At 49.6% G+C, this 19,856-nt stretch overlaps 1 protein-coding gene across 1 annotated transcript in view; it reads right to left on the bottom strand.

The window, feature by feature from the left end:
* SLC6A5 (solute carrier family 6 member 5) overlaps window positions 1-18,951 on the bottom strand; it is a 51,152-nt gene extending 32,201 nt beyond the window's left edge. The window contains exons 1-6 of the mRNA XM_066253865.1: window positions 18,934-18,951; window positions 17,346-17,888; window positions 14,595-14,730; window positions 11,578-11,709; window positions 11,059-11,232; window positions 1,735-1,876 (exon numbers count right to left, since the gene is read on the bottom strand). Of these exons, the coding sequence (XP_066109962.1) occupies window positions 1,735-1,876; window positions 11,059-11,232; window positions 11,578-11,709; window positions 14,595-14,730; window positions 17,346-17,888; window positions 18,934-18,951 (1,145 nt within the window). The remainder of the gene's footprint in view (window positions 1-1,734; window positions 1,877-11,058; window positions 11,233-11,577; window positions 11,710-14,594; window positions 14,731-17,345; window positions 17,889-18,933) is intronic.
* Between the last annotated feature and the right edge of the window lie 905 nt (window positions 18,952-19,856).

Raw genomic sequence — 19,856 nt, 5'->3', positions numbered from 1 at the left:
CATCCGGAAAAAGAGGGCTGTGTTTGTTGGTTGGTGGTTCTTTGTGACCTGAGCAAAGGCCCAGCCAGAATCCAGACTCTACAGGTTTGCAGAAATGACAGCCCAGAATGTTCTGGCCTGCCAGGGAAACTGAAGACAGCGGGGCCACGCCCCTCGGGCCAGCTAGCAAGTGACGACCTGGGAGGCTGTTTTGCTGGGCACAGCCACACCTGTTAGAACAGGGATGCCCAGCGGTGATGGAGCCTGTTCCAGTCTCAGCCCCTGAGGCAACCTGGGCTCAAGAGCTGAGTAGAGGTGATCAAGGGTGGACGTGACCTAGGCTCCCAGACCCTTCCCGAGCAAAGAAAAGGAGCATACCCCATGTCTCTAGCTCCCAGTAGGGGAACTTCTTAGTCAACAATTCCACAGCACCTCGGCCACCTCAAATGCTCCCCTCTTAAATAAGGACTCTTGGATGAGTCCCTAAAGGCTCCTAATAACTTTTCGTCTTGGAAACTTAAGACTGGTCTCAGAGGATTAGTAAAGACCACCAAAAGCTGAGTCACACATCATTTTACAATATACCTAACCATGTGGATCACATGGTCAGACTTCACCTAACCACCAGGTCGGACTCAGCTTCTCAGAGATCGGGGTGAATCCACGCACACCCTCACCGCACCTGCATTATCTCCAAATGGAATTATTTCATCATTCAGCCTCAGTCCCCCTTCCGTTCTGCAGGGGACAACCACGTACCCTCTGAGTCTGTACAGGAGAGACATCTGGCATAGACATCAGTGTCAACTGGGCAACTACCTAATAGGGATAGTAGTGACCACTTTTTATTAACTAAGTAAAGGTCACAAACCAAGTCCCCACTGATAACGCATTTTATTTGCCCCATGTTTTATTTGAATCCATTTGCTAACATTTCAAGTGGGAGAGATACATAAAAATTCGGATTTCTATCTCTGACTTCTCCTGTGACACAGGGACGCTCCAGCGGCAGTGCCCACGTCCCCACGAGGCACGGCGGGAAGCCAAGCACCGGCAGCCTCTCTCGAACGTGGCCACATCCCCTGCATTTGCCCCAGGCCCCACCGCTCCCTGTCAGCCTGTTTGTGCATACTCTGCTCCTTTGCCTGGCAAGCAGGCAATCGTCCCTGCCACGTCCTTGAGCACCTGAGTTTACCACCCTTGACTAAAGGCCTAGCCAGAGAACAGTCTCCATTACCCATCTATTGAACTCTGCCTCCATTCACCTCCCTTTGGAAGTTAACTCCATGCACTCGACTAAGTCCTCCTGTGGTGGCTGAGGGCCTTTTGGTGTCCCTGAATGTCAACCTTCCGTGTCTGGCAATACAAATGTAGAAAGTTCAAAACTGAGGTGAAACTGATATTTAAAAAATGGTTTTAGTTCTTTTGATCCTTGACCATGAGTTGGTTGCTTTGATCACACTGTGTGAAGGTTTTGCAGTGTTTTTGTCATCAGCATCATGAATTACAGCCACAGCAATTCTGTCTCCACCAGCCTTCAGCCAGCTGTCCAGGCCCAGAGGCACACCAATCTGCTCTCAGAAGCAAGCAGGGAAAACGTCTTCCTCACTGATCACGCACATAGCTAGGGAGGGTGCGGAGGGAGGCAGCCCACCCTCTGGCCACCGACACCTCCGGTCTGCACACTTAGGGATCATTAATTCACTGGATTTCTCATAGAAAATAAAAAGAAAATTAAAAAAAAATCCATCTTACTTGAAATACTCTTCACTCCCACTGACGAAAGTCTTGTTGGCCTGGCTGGTGAAGTTAACCATTGTCAAGTTGGGATAGGCAGTCATGCAGAAAGTTGAATTCTTGATCTGTATTTTGGGATGGTCACTGATGATACAGGAATCTGTTTAGGAGAGGACAGAGTGGAAATGTGGTGACATCTATGCAGAAATACACATATGTGTCTTAGCAGCAATTTAAAAACAAAAGCTGCCCTGGCCACTTGGCACAGCAGTAGAGCATTGGCTCGGTGTGTGGACGTCCTGGGCTCGATTTCCGGTAAGGGTACACAGGAGAAGTGCCCATCTGCTTCTCCACCCTCTTGCTTCTCTCTCTCTCTCTCTCTCTCTCTCTCTCTCTCTCTCTTCCCCTCCTGCAGCCATGGCTTGACTGGAGCAAGTTGGCCTTGAGTGCTGAGGATGGCTACATGGCCTCTGTCTCAGGTGCTAAGAAGAGCTCGGTTGCTGAGCAATGGGACAAGGCACCAGATGGGCAGAGCAGTGCCCCCTACTGGGCTTGCTGGGTGGATCCCAGTCAGGGTGCATACAGGAGTCTGTCTCTCTGCCTCCCCTCCTCTCACTGAATAATAATAATAATAAAAGCCAAAAAGATTTGCCACATAGTGAAGAGTAGCTTTGAGAAAGTACTAACTGAGCTGAGCTAGATGGAGATGAACCACAGAATTATGCTTTAGTCGTAGCAGTGATTTGTACTGAGAACAGTGGCTCTCATTTACAGAGCACTCCTTATGCGGTACGCGCTGTGCTAAGCACTTTAGACTTTGCAGGCATTATCTCATTTAATGCTCACAATGGCCTAGGTACTATTACCTCTCCTTTTAAAATGAGGAAAAGGCTAGAAGAGGTTAAGAAACTCCTGAAATCACATAGCTAATGAGACTTCAAGAGAACCAATTTCAAACCAGATCCTTAGGACTCCAGAGAAAGTAAAAGGCTTCCAGAGGCGGATTTAATCAGACGTAAGCAAGCCTCCTAAAGAGCTATGGCCACAGAAGCACTTGTAAGTTTACCGTGAACCCACTGCCTGGACGGACGGCCAACACACAGTAAGTACTCTAAGACAGTGGTCCCCAACCTTTTTTGGGTCATGGACCGGTTTAATGTCAGAAAATATTTTCATGGACTGGCCTTTAGGGTGGGACGGATAAATGTATCATGTGACCGAGACAAGCATCAAGAGTGAGTCTTAGACGGATGTTACAGAGGGAATCTGGTCATTTTTAAAAAATAAAACATTGTTCAGACTTAAATATAAATAAAATGGGAATAATGTAAGTTATTTATTCTTTCTCTGCAGACCAGTACCAAATGGCCCACGGACTGGTACCGGTCCACGGCCCAGGGGTTGGGGACCACTGCTCTAAGATACACACAACATTGCTTCAACACACTCACATGGTTAGAGGAGATGGCGGCTGTGCAGTGTGCTTGTGAGCCTGCAGCAGCACCTACCCTGGTGGTTCTCAGCTGGGGGTGAGTGTGTTTCCCAGGGACACTTGGCAATGTCTGGAGACACTTTTAGTTGTTACATCTAGAGGACAGGAAGCTACTGGCATCTAGTGGGCAAAGGCCAGGGATGCTGCTAAATATCCCATGGTGCACAGGACAGCCCCCCACAACGGAGAATAACCTCGTCCAAACGTCAATCGTGTCAAGGTTGAAAGTGCCTGACCCAGGCTGGAATGGGGAAAGGAAACTATCCATGCGAGTCTCAATCTGTCAGGCACAGTACTAGACACTTTAACAATTATTTTCTTGTGAAATCCTCATAAAACCTGGGAGGTATATATTATTTTCCCCCTTTTAAATAGAAAGAAGCTGAAGCCTTTCTGACCATGCTAAACTGTCTTTCTGACTTTATAAATACTGATCACTTGACAGATAATTTAAATAGTCTACCAGCACTAATCCCAAAGGATACTATTTTATAAAGGATCAAAAAGTTACAGCAACAACACTTAAGTGGCACTCCCCAGGTACTATTTTAGCTGCTTTATATATATTAACTAACTGAGCCCTGGCCGGTTGGCTCAGTGGTAGAGCGTCAGCCTGGCGTGCAGAAGTCCCGGGTTTGATTCCCGGCCAGGGCACACAGGAGAAGCGCCCATCTGCTTCTCCACCCCTTCCCCTCTCCTTCCTCTCTGTCTCTTCCCCTCCCGCAGCCAAGGCTTCATTGGAGCAAAGATGGCCCGGGCACTGGGGATGGCTCCTTGGCCTCTGCCCCAGGTGCTAGAGTGGCTCTGGTCGCAACAAAGCGACGCCCCGGAGGGGCAGAGCATCGCCCCTGGTGGGCGTACCGGGTAGATCCCGGTCGGGCGCATGCGGGAGTCTGTCTGACTGTCTCTCCCCGTTTCCAGCTTCAGAAAAATACAAAAAAAAAAAAAAAAAAACTAATTGAAGCTTCCCATCACCCCTATGAAGTAGGTATTTTTATATTATCTCTATGTTACAGAGAAAGATACTTCTCCAGGGCCAAGGTCATATAGCAAAACCAGGAGGCTAACAAACACCCCCTCTTTAAAAGCCTTCCACTTAAACATTCTTCTCTGGGGTAGCAAGGCGGGATCATACACTCAACACCTTCAGAAGCCACTGGAGACACAAATGGGGAGGGCATAAAATAGGGGGTAATAAGGAGAGGTAGGGCCTCTGGCACACCAGAGAGTACTTTAGCCAATCAGTGCCACCCAAAGAGTACTCCAGCCAATCAGTGCCATACACTTTTCCAGATATTCTGGCAAAAATAAATAAATAAATAAATATATATATATATATATATATATATATATATATATATATATATATATAACACCTGGATATTTACATAAAATCTCTTCATGTTAAAATGTGAGATATGCCTGACCTGTGGTGGTGCAGTGGATAAAGCGTCAATCTGGAAACACTGAGGTTGCCGGTTCAAAACCCTGGGCTTGCCTGGTCAAGGCACATATGGGAGTTAATGCTTCCTGCTCCTCCCCCCTTCTCTCTCTCTCTCCCTTCTCTATAATGAATAAATGAAATCTAAAAAAAATAATAATAATAAAATAAATAAAATGTGAAATATAAGTTCAAGTTGCTTTTAAATATTGTGAGTCAAATAAAAAGCACTTGCAGCCTTAATCTGGTGCATAGCCTTCCGATTTCTGCCCTCTGTGAAATAGCAAAGTGGATGCAACTCTGGGTTCAGGAATTCCACAACCTCTAAGAGTTTAGACAAGTTCCTTTATCTCTGCAGGTCTCCGTTTTTGGATGACAGTTGTATCTGCACAAGAACCAAATTAAGTGAGAGCAGAGATGAAAAAATTTCATACAATGCCCAGCACACAGTTGGACTCAATAAACTTTATCTATAACTCAAATCATTACTGTCATACCATTTCATGGGGTGAGCCCCTCTAGGCCTCATCCTCATCTCCCACAATCCTGCTTGCCAGTCATCAATTACCGACTGCCTCCCGCACAGCCCCCAGAATAGCTCCTAACACTGCATAAAAATTAAAATAACAATTAGAACAATCTCTTCCCTTTGATTAGTTCTTTAGGCCTGAGTTTTTTAACAGCAGTGCTTCTGACCTTTTGGACAGATAATTCTCTGTTGCAGGGGTGTGGTGGGCATTGCATGACGCTTAGCTGCACCCCTGGCCTCTGCCCATCAGATACCAGGAGCATCCAGCCCCCAGCTGTGACAACCAAAAAATGTCTATAAACACGGACAAGTGTCTCCTGTAAAACCTCCTGGTTTTGAGAACCACTGCTTTTAGGGTTTCAAAATAACTTCTTGTTCACTATTTTGTTCTCTAGTCTACTCAAATAACAGTGTTCCAAGAGAATTCTGAACTCATAACTATCAAATATCCATCGAGGAAGCATAGTGGTAGCAGTGATCTGAATGAAGATACTTAAAATCCCATCCATATCCCTTTTTCTGTCACTTAAGCACATTAGTTATTTCTTGCTCTCCTGCCAAAAAAAAGCGCATCCAGTCCTTAAGACTGAAGAGCTCGCTAACATGCGGGCAAACGCCAAAAAGCTTGCTTCCAAAAGTGTCATTGGGAAGCACGCGGGCAGCTTCCCCAGAGAGTCTCTGGACCACTGCAGCCGCAGCAGTGCAAGGTCACCGCGTTCTTGCAGCACTGCAGCAGGGCGCCTTGCAGCCTCCAGCCTCCTGCAATATCCCTTCCTACCACTGGATGGCAGAAGCGAGCTTCCGCGCCTTCAGGTCGGCCAGCGGCCGAATCACCAGAGAGCTCCGCGGCCCAGCAACCCTGAACAAAGAACAGCGATAATGATCACTCTAAATTGGAAGCTGTTCGAATGGGATTCTCTTTACTCTGGCAATTACTAATAAATGAAAGCACATGAAAGGCTAGGGAGAAAAAGAATCATTTAATTAAAGTTCTAATGAAAATTAAGCCATTCCAGAAATAGAAATGGTATTTATGTGGTTCCCATTGTAAATGACCCAGCTAGCTCCTAATTTCACAGAGCAGTCGCTGGTCTCACTTGGCAGGGCATGGATTAGCTGTTCTCCATTACAGACACCTAGATGGTTGATTCCCCCAAAGAAAGACAGTCTTTCTTACAAAATGCACCTTAGAAATACGTGGCAAACTCTGCTTCTACTCAAGAACAAGTTTCTCTGGGGCTGGCGTGGGTGTCCTGGCTCTGGCATCTCTACAGTGAGGCAGAGCCCCTGGGCAGTTGTCCCTGGAGATGCTGAGGGGGCCCTGGGGTAAATAAATACCTTCCTGCTGTGATTGAAGGTCATAATGGCAGGCAATCTATTCCCTCTCCTGGGACTAGTTATTTGTCTGCTATCACGAGGGTAAGGTGGTTACAGGGTTGTGAGGGAGAGGGTGAACTTGGAAGGTTATTTGTGGAACACTGTTCTAAGGGAAGGAGTTGCTGCTTTTTCTCTCTCAGAATGGCCATTTGGGAGAGTCTGGGACATCCATTGACTGGTCTCCCGACTTGTCCATCAGAGCAGCAGAGCTATAAGCCCGCCCATGTCTCTGCAATCGGACTACAGTCACCCTTGCTAGGTCACCCCAAGTCCCCAAAGGATCAATATTACTTCTGTGAGGGAGAGCCTGGCCCCAGTAAGGGGGCACACTCATGTGTAGATGACACAGAGAACAGATCAGGGGTGGGGGCCGCACAAAACCCCTCACTTTTTAACATATGAAGTCAGATCTGCTCAGCCTGTCCATATGCTCCTAGGGAATAATCAGAGTGGAAAAGGTCCATTGTCCCTCTCTGCTCTGAGCTTCTGTGGTCTTTCTGGTTCGTACCACTCCACCAGGAGCTTAGCTGTGTAATGTCTTTATTCCACCTGTACTGCTTCCTGGGTGATTGTGAGTCAGACTGGAAACCACAGATCCAGGGGCACCCCCTCTCACATGCCTGGCCTCGTCTAGGTGCTCAGCCTGCTTGAAGAGAAAAGGTATAATCAGAGACATATCCATGATGATAGAATAAATATATGTCCATGACAGATAATCTAGACAAGCATGCCCCCAAAGCTGCCAGTTAACATTCTGTGTATCACCTTCCTACATGTTTCCTATCTATGCACGTATTGTTAAGATAAATAAAAATATACCATAATTCTGTATCCTGTTTTTACATTTAACAATATTGTGAGGATTTTCCTATGTTTTATGAATATGGATATTTAATTACTATGGAAAACGTTATCATATGGATGCACTATAATTTATTGGAACCATGGAATTATTCAGTAATTACTTGAATTTTTTGTCACATGCTTCAGTGTTTCCAGTGTTTTTCAGGATTGGAAGTGTGGCTGCAATGAACTATCATGTATAATCCTTAACTGTGTCTCTGATTCCCCCCTTAAGATAAATCCGCCAAAGTAGAATTACTAAGTCGAACTACTGTCCAGACAAGCTTCCATTCTACGCGACAGAACCTCAGCTACAAAATCATTAGGGAACACCTGCACTGGTGTCGGGACCAATGGAGTAGAACCTGAGGGCCCAGGACCTCTCAGGAACCCTGGATGAGCTGAGTACCAGGGGTCAGGAGACTCAGATCACAGTGCTGGTTGGCCCTTCTCATTACAGCCTGACACTTCCATTCTCCGAGCCTTCAAGTTCACTTTCTCACCTATAAAACAGTAATCATGTCACCTGCTCCTCAGAGCTGATAGGCCTATCAGGAATAGCAGAGACGTTGTTTATGATGCTGTTCTGTAGTTTGGGGAGTATTTAGCATGGTAGTTAGGACCAGGGCCTAGAGAGGCAGGCAAACTTGGGTTCAAATCCCAAGTCTACCACTCTATGACCTTGAGCTCCAATTTTTTCCATCTGTAAAAAGGAAATAATATTGGGAGCCATATGTTGGCTTGTTGTCCATGCTAACATTGGTAATATGAGCAAGAAGGTTTAACATGATACTCGGTGTGTAGTAAGTGATGCTACCTATTAGGTGTTAAGGTGCTGCACACATATTAATGGATATTATTAGTAGAGCAAAATGATGTTTCTGAACTACTGTCCCTCTTGGGGGACAGTGGCCCAGCACAGATCACTAAGACCCACATGATCCTTGAGGGAAGTCCCCAAGGAAGCTCCCATAGAGACCAAATTAAGGTGACAGCCCTCCTCTTGCAGGCAGTCCCCTGGAAAGTGACTCCCCAGTTCCCCTCCCAGGTACTATCTGGAAAGAACAGCTGGGCTCTGGGATGACCTTGAGCTACTTCTCCATGCTAGACCTTACATCCTGGAAAACGCACTTTGCTTAACAGGGCAGCCATCCTCAGAGAGCCACTTTGGCAGCTGGTTTTTGGTCGTGGGTCTGTAAACAGATGCCAGGTGGGATTCTCTCTCTCAGCAGCATGTCAGAGGTGACACTAGGACATGGGCAGACTGCAGCCTCCTGTCTCCTACCCTTGGCTGCTCCCGGGGAACTTTAACAGTGCAGACTCCTAGGCTCCATCCCAGATTACTTAAATTAATTGGTCTGATGTGGACACCAGTGATGGTTGAATTTGTTAGTTCCCCAGGTAATTCTAACATTTAGCAGCTTGGGCTGAAAACCACTGCTCTGACCTAAGAATATGTCAACATGGAGATTATAAAGATGAGGACACTCAGGTCTGACCAGGCGGTGGTGCAGTGGATAGAGTGTCAGACTGGGATGCAGAGGACTCAAGTTCGAAACCCTGAGGTCGCAGGCTTGAGCGCAGGGTCACTTGCTTGAATGCAGGGTCGCTAGTTTTAGCATGGATCATAGACATGACCCCATGGTCGCTGGCTTGAGCCCAAATGTCGCTGGCTTAAGCCCAAGTTCGCTGGCTTGAGCAAGGGGTCACTCGCTCTGCTGCAGCCCCCCCCCCCCATCAAGGCACATATGAGAAAGCAATCAATGAACAACTAAGGAGCCACAGTGAAGAATTGATACTTCTCATCTCTCTCCTTTGTGTCTGTCCCTATCTGTCACTCTCTCTGTCTGTCTCTGTCAGAAAAGAAAAAAAAAATATGAGGACACTCAGACCCAGAGAGGCTAGGAGACACTTCTGGTCATACTACTAGTGAGCCACACACCTGGGAACCTCCACAAATCCCCATCTATCAAATCCCCATCTGCCATTCGTGAGCACTTCCAGGTGCACAAGGTTTGACTTTAATAGTCATATGTCCTAGTTTCCTAGTTTCCGCTTTCTCCAGTCTTATTCAAGCCTCTCCAGGCAGAGCTCGGTTATGGTGTGCATGCACGCGACTGTGTGTAAAAACACCGCAGTGTGAATGACTGGGTCTAGGTAATTGCACCTCTCTGCGGGTGTGGGAGGGAAGGATGCACTTTCTCTGTTAATACACTTCAGGAATTAAATAATGTCCTAGTTCTGCAAGGGCCAAAGAGCAGATCTGGAGGCCAGCACTAAGAGCCAATTGTGCTGGGATCACAGGATTCTGGCCTCAGCACTGATCAGTTTAAGGGAAATGAAAGAACGTCTAGGGAAAGAAGAAACCACTTGTGTACAGCACCTGTTAACCTGAGCAGAGCCTTTGAAGGGGACAGATCCCAGCTGCTAGCATATCCATTCATTTCCTTTCCCCTCACAGCAATCCCACGAGGAAGGCGACACTAAGGATATTGTTACTGTTTCTGCTTTTCAATTGAGGAGAACTCAGACTTGGAGAAAAGAAGTTCCCTGACACAGATACTCGTACCCTCAGGGGCTGAGATGTTTTATGGCCCAAAAAGCCTTGCTGACAGATGTGCCTGTGCCTCCCCACATTCGCTCTCACGCCCTTGACCCGACAAGCTGGCAGCTTCGCCCAAGTCCTCAAGTGCTGGTGGATTTCAGGTCTGAACAGTCCTCCAGGAACACTCCCTATCTCCCCAGGCTGACTTCCCCGCTTCGCATGTTACATTGGGTACATTTCCATCCAGGTCTTCAGTTGAAGTGTCTGTTCTCGTATTTACTTCATGTACTGAGCAGTATTTTGTGAAACATGGACCCGGGATTTTGATCACTCGTATCACTCTCCTAGACTCTAGGACCCCACTGCTTTTCAAATCGTACCATGCATACATGTCACCTGAGGACCTTGCTAACATGCAAATTTTCCAATTCCCTCCATGCCCCAAATCTAACAAATCAGACTCTCTGGTAGGCCTGTAAATCTGCATTTTTAGCAAACACTCCAGCTATTCTTGAGCAAATAACAAGTTGATTACTCCTTTCTGGGCCACAAGTTTCTTAAATATTGGAATTAAGTATATTTGGTGTTTTGGTTTTAGGTTTTTTTGTGGGGGTTTTTTTCTGAAGTGAGAAGCAGGGGGAGGCAGACAGACAGACAGACTCTTGCATGCACCTGACCAGGATCCACCCAGCATGCCCACCAGGGAGAGATGCTCTGCCCATCTGGGGCATCGCTCTGTTGCAACCAGAGCCATTCTAGCGCGTGAGGCAGAAGCCACAGAGCCATCCTCAGCGCCTCGGCCAACTTTGCTCCAATGGAGCCTCGGCTGCAGGAGGGGAAGAGAGAGACAGAGAGGAAGGAGAGGGAGAGGGGTGGAGAAGCAGATGGGTGCTTCTCCTGTGTGCCCTGGCCAGGAATCAAACCCAGGACCTCTGCACGCCAGGCCGACGCTCTACCACTGAACCAACTGGCCAGGGCCTAGTGTTTTGATATTTTTTAATCTCTGTGTCCCCAGCCCCTAGCATAGGGCCTGGAAAACATAATATGTTCTTAATTCATCTTTATTGAATGACCAAATGAATGAATACTCCTAATGAAGGCATATCCAAACTTACCTAATAAAAGTTTGGTTTTATCTTTGCATTCTGGCGTGTTCCAAGGGTTGTTGCAGGAGCCCCAGGGCAGCACAGACACAAAGGAGGCAAACAGGTAGAAAAGTGTGTAGCAAATAATCACATTGTAGTATATGGCTATTAGAACAGAGATGATCAGCATCGCGATGCCACAGCCTGTGGAAGCAAAATTTCCAGGGATTCGTTTCACTGCAAGTTCTACGGCATTCTTACCCCTGGGCACGGGTGGGGACCTAGGTCTTAGCTCTCTTACAGATGGATACACTAACAGTGGAGTGGCTTCTGTGTTAACCAAGGACATTGAGGCATTCTGCCAAGAATAGAACAATGCCAGAAGTGGTCTTGGGTCATTCTTCAGAGGGCCCCAGAGGTGCAATTGATCAAATAAAAAAGGAAGGGGTAAGTTCTATTGATCACAAAAGTCGGTGCCCCTCCCTGGGGCCGTGTGGTGCCAGAGGGAGCTGGGTGGGCTGAGGAGGCTGAGAGGCAGGATGGACTTACCTTGCAGGGCGGGGATGGCTTTCCACACAGACACTGGCCCCTGGCTGGCAAACTGGCCCAGTGACACCTCTAAGAAGAAGATGGGCAACCCAGCCAGAGCCAGCATCATCAGGTAGGGGATGAGGAAAGCACCTTGGAAAGAGAGAACAGGAAGTGAGAGCCCTGGGAGGCCAAGGCCAGGCTTGGGCCCATTTCCCCTCTGTGGCGGAGCTGGCTCCCTGTCCTTTCCCAGGAAGCTTTGGGAGGCCCAGCCCAACCAAGAGCACCCAGGGACACAGGAGAGCCCTCGTTTAAAAAGTACAAGGGTACCCTGCAAACACACTCCTTTTTTCAATTCCCCACTGGAGGAGTTGCTAAGGCTGTGCGAGCTCGTTGGGTTTTAGTCTTTTCTTTTTCTTACTGTACTACTGCAATGTCCCAAAAGTAAGCCTTTCTAGTGTTCCACAAATCCATGCCTTTGACTCATTGCTGGAGTCAAATTTGGTGAAATCTTATCCTCTCTTCCGCACCCACTGACCCCAGAGGGTTTAATATCTGCTAAACTAGACTGTGGACGCCCTCCTTGGTTATAAACTGAGTTACCTGCACACCCTCTGCCAACCAGAGTTGGGCCTGCTCTGACATACAGGTAGCCAGGTCCCCATTTCTGTCCCACCCTCTCCATGTAAGAAGTCAATCCATTCTTTAAGGTCAACTCAACTGCTTCATCCTCCAAGAAGTCTCCCTTCTCTTTCCTCCCACAGACACTGAGCACTTGACCATATTTATGTTGGTACCTTATCTAAACTGTGGAGTTCTTTCCCTTTAAAACTTCCGTGAGGTTGTTCTGATGGCCTGGGGAATAGCCAGGACCTTTGAAAAGGTTTGGACCAGGAAGTGATGTTGCATGGGTCAGGCCAATCCCAGGACGAGAGACAACAGAGCCCAGCACACTGTGCCCAGCAAAAGGGAAGCTCATCTTCTTCTAGTCACTCCTGCTCACCTCTGCCCACTTCCTTCTAGTCCGGAAAGACCCCCCGCTGTCAGAGGGGGTCCCAGGAGGCCAGGCAGCAGCCTTGGGCTGCAAAGGAGTAAAAATAGGGGTCCTGCTTTGTCCTCTCCTAACAGGGTTTTGGGGAAAGAAGTGGTTTGTGCAGCCCAGAGGTCCCCAAACTTTTTACACAGGGGGCCAGTTCACTGTCCCTCAGACCGTTGGAGGGCCGAACTATAAAAAAAAAAAACTATGAACAAATCCCTATGCACACTGCATATATCTTATTTTAAAGTAAAAAAACAAAACGGGAACAAATACAATATTTAAAATAAAGAACAAGTAAATTTAAATCAACAAACTGACCAGTATTTCAATGGGAACTATGCTCCTCTCACTGACCACCAATGAAAGAGGTGCCCCTTCCAGAAGTGCGGCGGGGACGGGCGGATAAATGGCCTCAGGAGGCCGCATTGGGGCCCGAAGGCCATAGTTTGGGGACCCCTGGTGCAGTCCTTCCCCTCTGCTCCCCGGAAGGAGAAGGCAGGCGAGCTCTCCAACCCGATCTGAGGGCTCCGGGGTGCAAGTCGCAGTGCGGGGCAAGGTGGCCGCTGCCTCCCTGCGCCTGGCTCCGCACCGCTCCGGGAGCCACTGCGCACGTGCGCGGGCCGCACTCCTGGACACCAGCCTAGCAAAGCACAGGCACTTTCACCGGCAAAACGCGCGGCTTAACTGGACCCTCCTCCCCACCCGGATCCTGTATGCGGACGCCTTCCTTCACCCAAAGCCCTAGGATAGCACGTCCCGCCCACCTCCTGCACGCGGGCCTAGGGAACCCCGCGGAAGCCCTGCGGGAGTGCTGTGTGTATTTGGGTGGCCAGCACTCGTTCTTCAGTTTCCAGGGCAACCCTGGCTGCAGATGCTCTGTGGTTCTCATAAGTACTTATCAACTTGTCCTAATTTGGAATTGGGAGGGGACATGAACATTTATTTTCTCCTTTTAATTGTCCTCCGGCTGAGCACTTGTCCATAATCCTTAGGCACCAGATTCCGCCTGGAGCCCACCCAAGAGACCAAAACACCAAAACCAGAACGAAATAAAACTTAGGCTGCCTAACCTGATGGGTGAGGGGCACGTGTCAGGCCTCCCTGGTCCAGTTGAACAGCTGGGGGAGGGGGTTCTAGGCGCAAATTCCTATTCCTAGAGGATGATGTGTCAACCAACATGGAAGCAACCGCTGGCCCTGCGGCCCCTCCACGTGGGGAGGGCCAGCAGAGAGGCCTGGCACGTGGTGTCACGGAACTGCTTCTGGGCACACAGGGGCTCCACAGAGCCTAGAGGCCTGGCCGCTCGTGCTGGCTCAACTGGCGTCCTCGCCACTTCAGAAATAGTTTTCTTTCAAAAGCATTTTCTTCCACCCAATTAGGACAAATGAAATGAAACTCGTTTTGCTAAATGCTTTTGCTAGTCCAATAGGCCCCGCTTGTGGCCAAGAGGACGACTGGGTGGGAGTACTTCTGAGGGGTTCCTGAGAGAGAGCACCGCCCCCAGCCCTCTCACTCCCTCTGGTTCGCCTGCAGCCAGCGTTCAGCACCACCCAAGTGCCCACTCCCAAGGTCTCCTTTGTCCGCTGACATTTCTAGTTACAATCTTAAAGCGTCTTTACTTAACTTGGTGTCCGGGACAGCACAAACTACTGGCTCCAAAGTCACTTAGGTGTGTGAAGTAAGCTCTTCCCCCCCAATACTCAACGAATTAGAGAACTTCCCTGCATCAATGCCCACTGAGCTCTGGACCCAGCCGGCCCCTGCCCCCCACAGAAACAGAGGGGGATCATAAGGGCCCACCTCTTCCCTGAACTCCATCTTCAGGTGTCTGGTACCAGTTACCCTCTGCTTGGCCCCGCTGCCTCAGGGGATGGGGCTGGAGTGTGGGGAGGCTGTCCTGAGCCTCCCTTCCAGGCCCATCCCAGGGCTCCGGGCCCCACCCCCAACCCCCAAGCCCCCACCCCGCAGCGCCACGGCGGAAAGACTGGAAAAGCCATACCTCCCCCGTTCTGGAAGGCCAGGTAGGGAAACCTCCAGACATTGCCCAGCCCCACCGCGTACCCCACCATGGACAGGATGAAGTCCAGTTTGCTGGACCAGTTCCCTCGGGCCTTATTCTCATCCCCTTGCTCGTCCTCCTGGGGGCGGAAAAGCACATTGTCGGATAACAGCCCCCGGTTGGTCAGCAAGCAGGTCCCATTCCAACCCTCCCCCCTGCTGAGGGTCTTTTCCCGGCAAGCAGGCCCCCACTTTTCAACCAAGGATGCATCAGCAGGCAGGACCCCAATTCCAAAGAGAAAATGCATATTCAAGCAGGACCCTCACCCTTCAACTCTGCCCTGAGAGTCTTTCCTCAAGCAAGCTCCCGAGTCTGATCTGACCTCCATCTCAAACAGACCGCTGAGCCCCTCTTGCCCAGATCCTACAGTCAGGGCACACCAGCAAGCAGCTTTCCCCAAACCTTGAACCAGTCTGTCGATCACAAGCAGGTCCCTCCACCCCCAACCCCTGTCCAGGAGTTTATTAGGCAAGCAGGCCCCCAATATCATGCCTAGAGTCCCCAGCAAGCAGGTCCCTAACCAACCCTTCCCTCCCCAAGTCGCTCAGCAGACCCCTTCCTCCGCCCCTTCTCCCTCTGGAGTCTGCTAAGCCCAGGAAGAAAGCTGCAATGCCTGAAGCCAGCCAGAGCCACTGCCTCACTTCCTCTGCTAAAGCCTACAGGCAGAGTCTGCTTGGCCCACTAATTTAAGTGTGTGTGTGGGGGGGAGGGGGACACTTTCATCACTGGGCTAAGAAGGGAAATGGGCACAAGGAAAATGTGGGGGTTAAACAAGAAAGATTAAACAGAAGGTCAGGTTGATGTGGTAAATTACATGACATCTAACACCTTAAATTCTGTGCTAAATTTACCATTAACAAGCTGGATAAACCCCCTACCACCACCACCAAAAGCCACTTGCTCCCTCTGAGCCTCAGTAAAATGAGGGGCTTTAGAATAACTGTCCCCTGGGGCACCTTCCAGCCCCAACAGTCTCTGGGCCTTTGGGGCACACCTCTGCAAGCTCACACTAAAATGTTCTCTTGGGGCAGCACCTGGTTCTGGAATGCCTCGCTACTAAGCAGAAAAGGCTGGGGGTGGAACTGCCTCAAATAAAACTCTGGAAATGTACAGGACACCAGACACCCCACAAAGCTTCTGCGGCCCAAGCTACTGCACGGCTGTCATCTCCTCAGTCACCTTCCACCTCTTATTCTAACAGCCTGGTATGACCCACACTATCCCACTGGCCATGGAGGAGGAAAATGCAGCTGTCAGGGGGAAAAGTCTCGGAGAAAGAAGGAGGGCTGAGATAGGTGTCAGAAAGACAACAACAGAAAGATGGGCAGAGCTGAAACGGGCAGATGCAGGGCTCCCTCTATACCGAACATCTTTGCCATCCCCCTACACTCCTCCTGGTGCATCCAACCTCTAGCCCCAACCCCACCTCTAATCCTGCCAGAGCTCAAAGGGTGGGAGTTTCAGCTGCTTTTGCCGCAGTGCGGAGGTTAGACAAGACATGTGAAACAAAATTCTGCCTCCACCTGGGGTCACACTGTTGAGCACATGCAGTCAGAGGCAGTTAACACACACAAACGTTCCAGGAATGGACCCCCAAAATGGGTGAGTGGGAAAGCTGAAATGTATGTTCATTTCTATTTATTCCAACAGCTGAGCTCCTGCTGCATGGGCCTGTGGATGAGAGAGAGAGAGAGAGAGAGAGAGAGAGAGAGAACAAACACTAGACTGACTACAAACCGAAGGGCTGGTTAGACCTGAAATCTCAGACATGTAGATGTTCTGGTTTAGGGACCCACCACTGTGTACATGCTTAACTCTTGAACCCAGGGAGGAGAGGAGACAGTGGAAAGGCAGGCGATGGAAAGGGAAGAGCTGAAGCACGGGAAACAGGACAGAGGAAAGAAGAGATCAGAGGAGGGAGAGAGATGGGAAAAAATGGGAAGAAGACAGAAGCCTATATAAGACAGGGGGCCACCAATAATAGTTGCTATTGCTAACCCAGGATTGGGGTTTGCTCTGTGAGTGTTTCATGCTCCTGGTTGACCATGAGGATCAAATGCAGGGGTGGTTTCAGGTTTGTGGAGCCGGAAGTTTATACAATTGAGTCTTCTTGAAAGATTAAAAAAAAACACACATACAAAATTGTAATGCTAAAATTAGGTACTGGGGTTTAGAAGGGCCCTGAAGCTTGAGTTCATGTAGACCCATCTCTCATCAAGAGAGTTCTCATGTGACAAATGGTACCTCACTTTGAAAAGACTATATGACTTAAACTATTACTTCCCCCAGGGTTTTTCTCTGTATATATATTTCTTTAATTAAGAAAAAAAATTAAAGATCCAATTATTGGCAAGAGGGAGAGTCGTGTTTACATAAAGGGTAGGAGTGTACCTGCCTCTACTGCTTGATCAGTTTGCGCCAGGATTTCCTGTGCCACTGGGGCTGGGAAGGGACGGGTGTGGAAGCTCCTGAGGTCGCGACCCCTCTGGCAGGGGCACGACAGCCCCCCTGCCCTGAACTGGAGACCCCAGCGCAGTGCAAGTTTCTGAAGCCCCGAAGCTGCTCCCCGCATCCATTACCTGGCACTGCCAACCAGTCTCCCCATCAGCACACGTGCACCCGCGACGGCCGGCCGCTCGCCTCGCGCGCCCCGGGGAGCAGGAGGGGGAGGGCGGAGCGCAACCCGCTTACCTGGGTGGCGGCGGCGGTGGCCATGCTGCCAGGCAGCACAGACGTGATGCCATCCGTGCCCAGCACCACAGTGCTCTGGCTCATGTTCACCCAGCCCACGGCAGGGGTATTGTTCTGCTCCAGGGTGCCCTTGCCCACACTCACGGCCGCATCCCCCTCCGGGCCGCGCAGGGCCGGAATCTTACACTGCAGCACGTTGCCGGGCCTGGGGCCCGCAGGAGGGGCAGCGGGCACGCCGTGAGTCTCGTTCCAGTCCCGCAGAGCCGCCGAGGCAGCTGGCACTCTCGGGCTGCTGAGTTTGCAAGCCCCCAGTCCCTGGCTTTCGGCCGCACAGACTCGTGCATCCGAGGTCTGGAAAGTTTGGGCGCCAATGGAAGCAGACCTGGGCACCCGCGGCGGCGGCGGCGGAGCGGCGGAGGCCACGGAAAGCTCCTGCTCCGGGCTGGTCCTGGGTGCGCACGAGCCATCGCGGTGGCCCGGCGCTACGGCCGACTCCAGGCTGTTGGCTGGTTGTTTATTCATTTCCTTGGGAGCACCGCAATCCTGCAAATACAATGTAAAATTCGTGCAAAAAAAAAAAAAAATCAAGGCAGCTTTGAAATTACTTGTATCTACATGTAGAGACGTTCACAAATCAGGTCCAGAAAATATCCAGGGCACAAATTGAAATCTGGATCTCCTCCCCCTTTTTCAACTGCAATCGGTAGTTTCAATTTGCCCGGCTGGTCAGTAACCAGATGACATAAGAAAGCTCATGTTCCTCTCCTTGATAGAGCAGTACTAGGAAAAGAGGCAAAAGTGCGTTCTGGAGTGGTGACGGGGAGGGTGGAATAGCCCTAGAGCCACGAGCTCCCCGTCCTCTTTGGGTTTCACATCACGGCTGGAGGATGCCCATGTCCCCGTCACCATTGTAGAAAGATTCTTTAATTTTCCGCCCCATTTCCTTTGTCATTCAACAATGCACATTGCCTTTTTTTTTTCTTCCCATAAGCGATAGACAAGCTGTGACCACAAAGCTGATGCCTTGGCACCTGCGAGTATTTTAGGCCGAATCAGTTGTGCGAATCCCAGTCTCCCAAACCCACCCCTGCCTCCAGGTAGCGGCCAAAGCAGGAATCAGGATCACGACCAAAATAACAACCCCAACAACCCAACAACAATAATAAAACCAGACTCAAAACACAAGATAGTCACCAGGTTTGTTATTTTATACAATCCACAGTCAATCCCAGATTCTCACACATGTAAAAGGACGTGCAAAGCATCCCTCCTCCCCAATCCAAGATAACTGTGCACGGAAGTCTGACATCCCTCCTGGCCCCACACATGCTTGGGCACCAAAACTCACGACTAATTTCATTTGCTTTCTCTTAGTTGAGTTCAAATAAAAAGAATTGTCAGCGGTGTGTTTTTTCCCCCTCTGCTTTCTCCCCTCGAGTTATTTTTCAAGGCTTCCTAAATATAGCACCAATAACTACTCTTATACTGCAAGAATAGTCTTATCTTCACCTTAACTGCACACCTTCCATTGAGCCTTCTGTCACGAGTGCGCACATCAGAACTCCTTAATTTGAATCAATCTAAGTACCTTGACTCCCGCAAGCATTCTTATCTCAATAGCCTCCAGGACCCAGGGCGACTAGCCCCGGTACCCGCCTCTGGTTTCAGCACCGAGGACAGTGTCCGGAATCCCGCGGATTGGAGACGCGGCCAACCTCTCAGCTCCACAGCTTTCGGAAACCTCTCTTCGATCTCAGGTGATGTCCACAAGCGCAAAGACTACGGCTGTGACAACTGTCCTCCCTCCTTCCAAAATGCACAGAACATTTCAAAAAGAAGTATTCAAAAACGAATCTGCCCTTCTTAGCCCCGCAGCACCGTCTCTTAAAAGAACAAAAGCAAACACTCACCATATCTGACACCGGCAACAGATTGAATGGGTAGAAGAATGAAATCAGCTTATCGACAAGACTGGCTTTGGGCTCCAGCAAGAGAGGCGCTTTCTATATCTCCTTGGGAAAGGCCAGGTTTGCGTCAGTGCAAAGCAAGGTGCCCTTCGTTTGACATTTTCTTGATAATACAAGTTTGACAAATCATTACCCCCATGGATTCGAGTTTTAAAGGGACAACAGCCGCGAGTACGCGGGCCCGTCGTTGTCACTCCGGAGGGCGGGGGCTGCGTGTTCGGCGTGACTCATGTGGGTCTGATTACTAAACCGAAGCCGGCTGGAGGCGACGACAGAAGTTCGCCTCTCCCTAATTAAAGGGAAACATGGGAGGGACACGTCCCACTGCACCCAAGACGAGGCTCAGAGCCGATTGGATGCAGGGCAAGGAGTTAAATCAGTTAAATCGCCGTCATGTTTCCGTCTTTCTCTTCCACTAGATCCCCAGATCTGCAGCGGATGACACAATATTACCCCGAAAACGGCCGCGGGTCTGCTCGTAGCAGACACAGCTCCGCGATGGCGGCTGCACGCGGGCGCCGCTTTCCTAAGGGGGTAGCCACGG

This window comes from Saccopteryx bilineata, chromosome 1 (assembly GCF_036850765.1).
Source record: "Saccopteryx bilineata isolate mSacBil1 chromosome 1, mSacBil1_pri_phased_curated, whole genome shotgun sequence".
NCBI classification, from domain to species: Eukaryota; Metazoa; Chordata; class Mammalia; order Chiroptera; family Emballonuridae; genus Saccopteryx; species Saccopteryx bilineata.
Note: the sequence above shows the minus strand (reverse complement) of the source record. Positions and strands in the feature narration are given on the sequence as shown.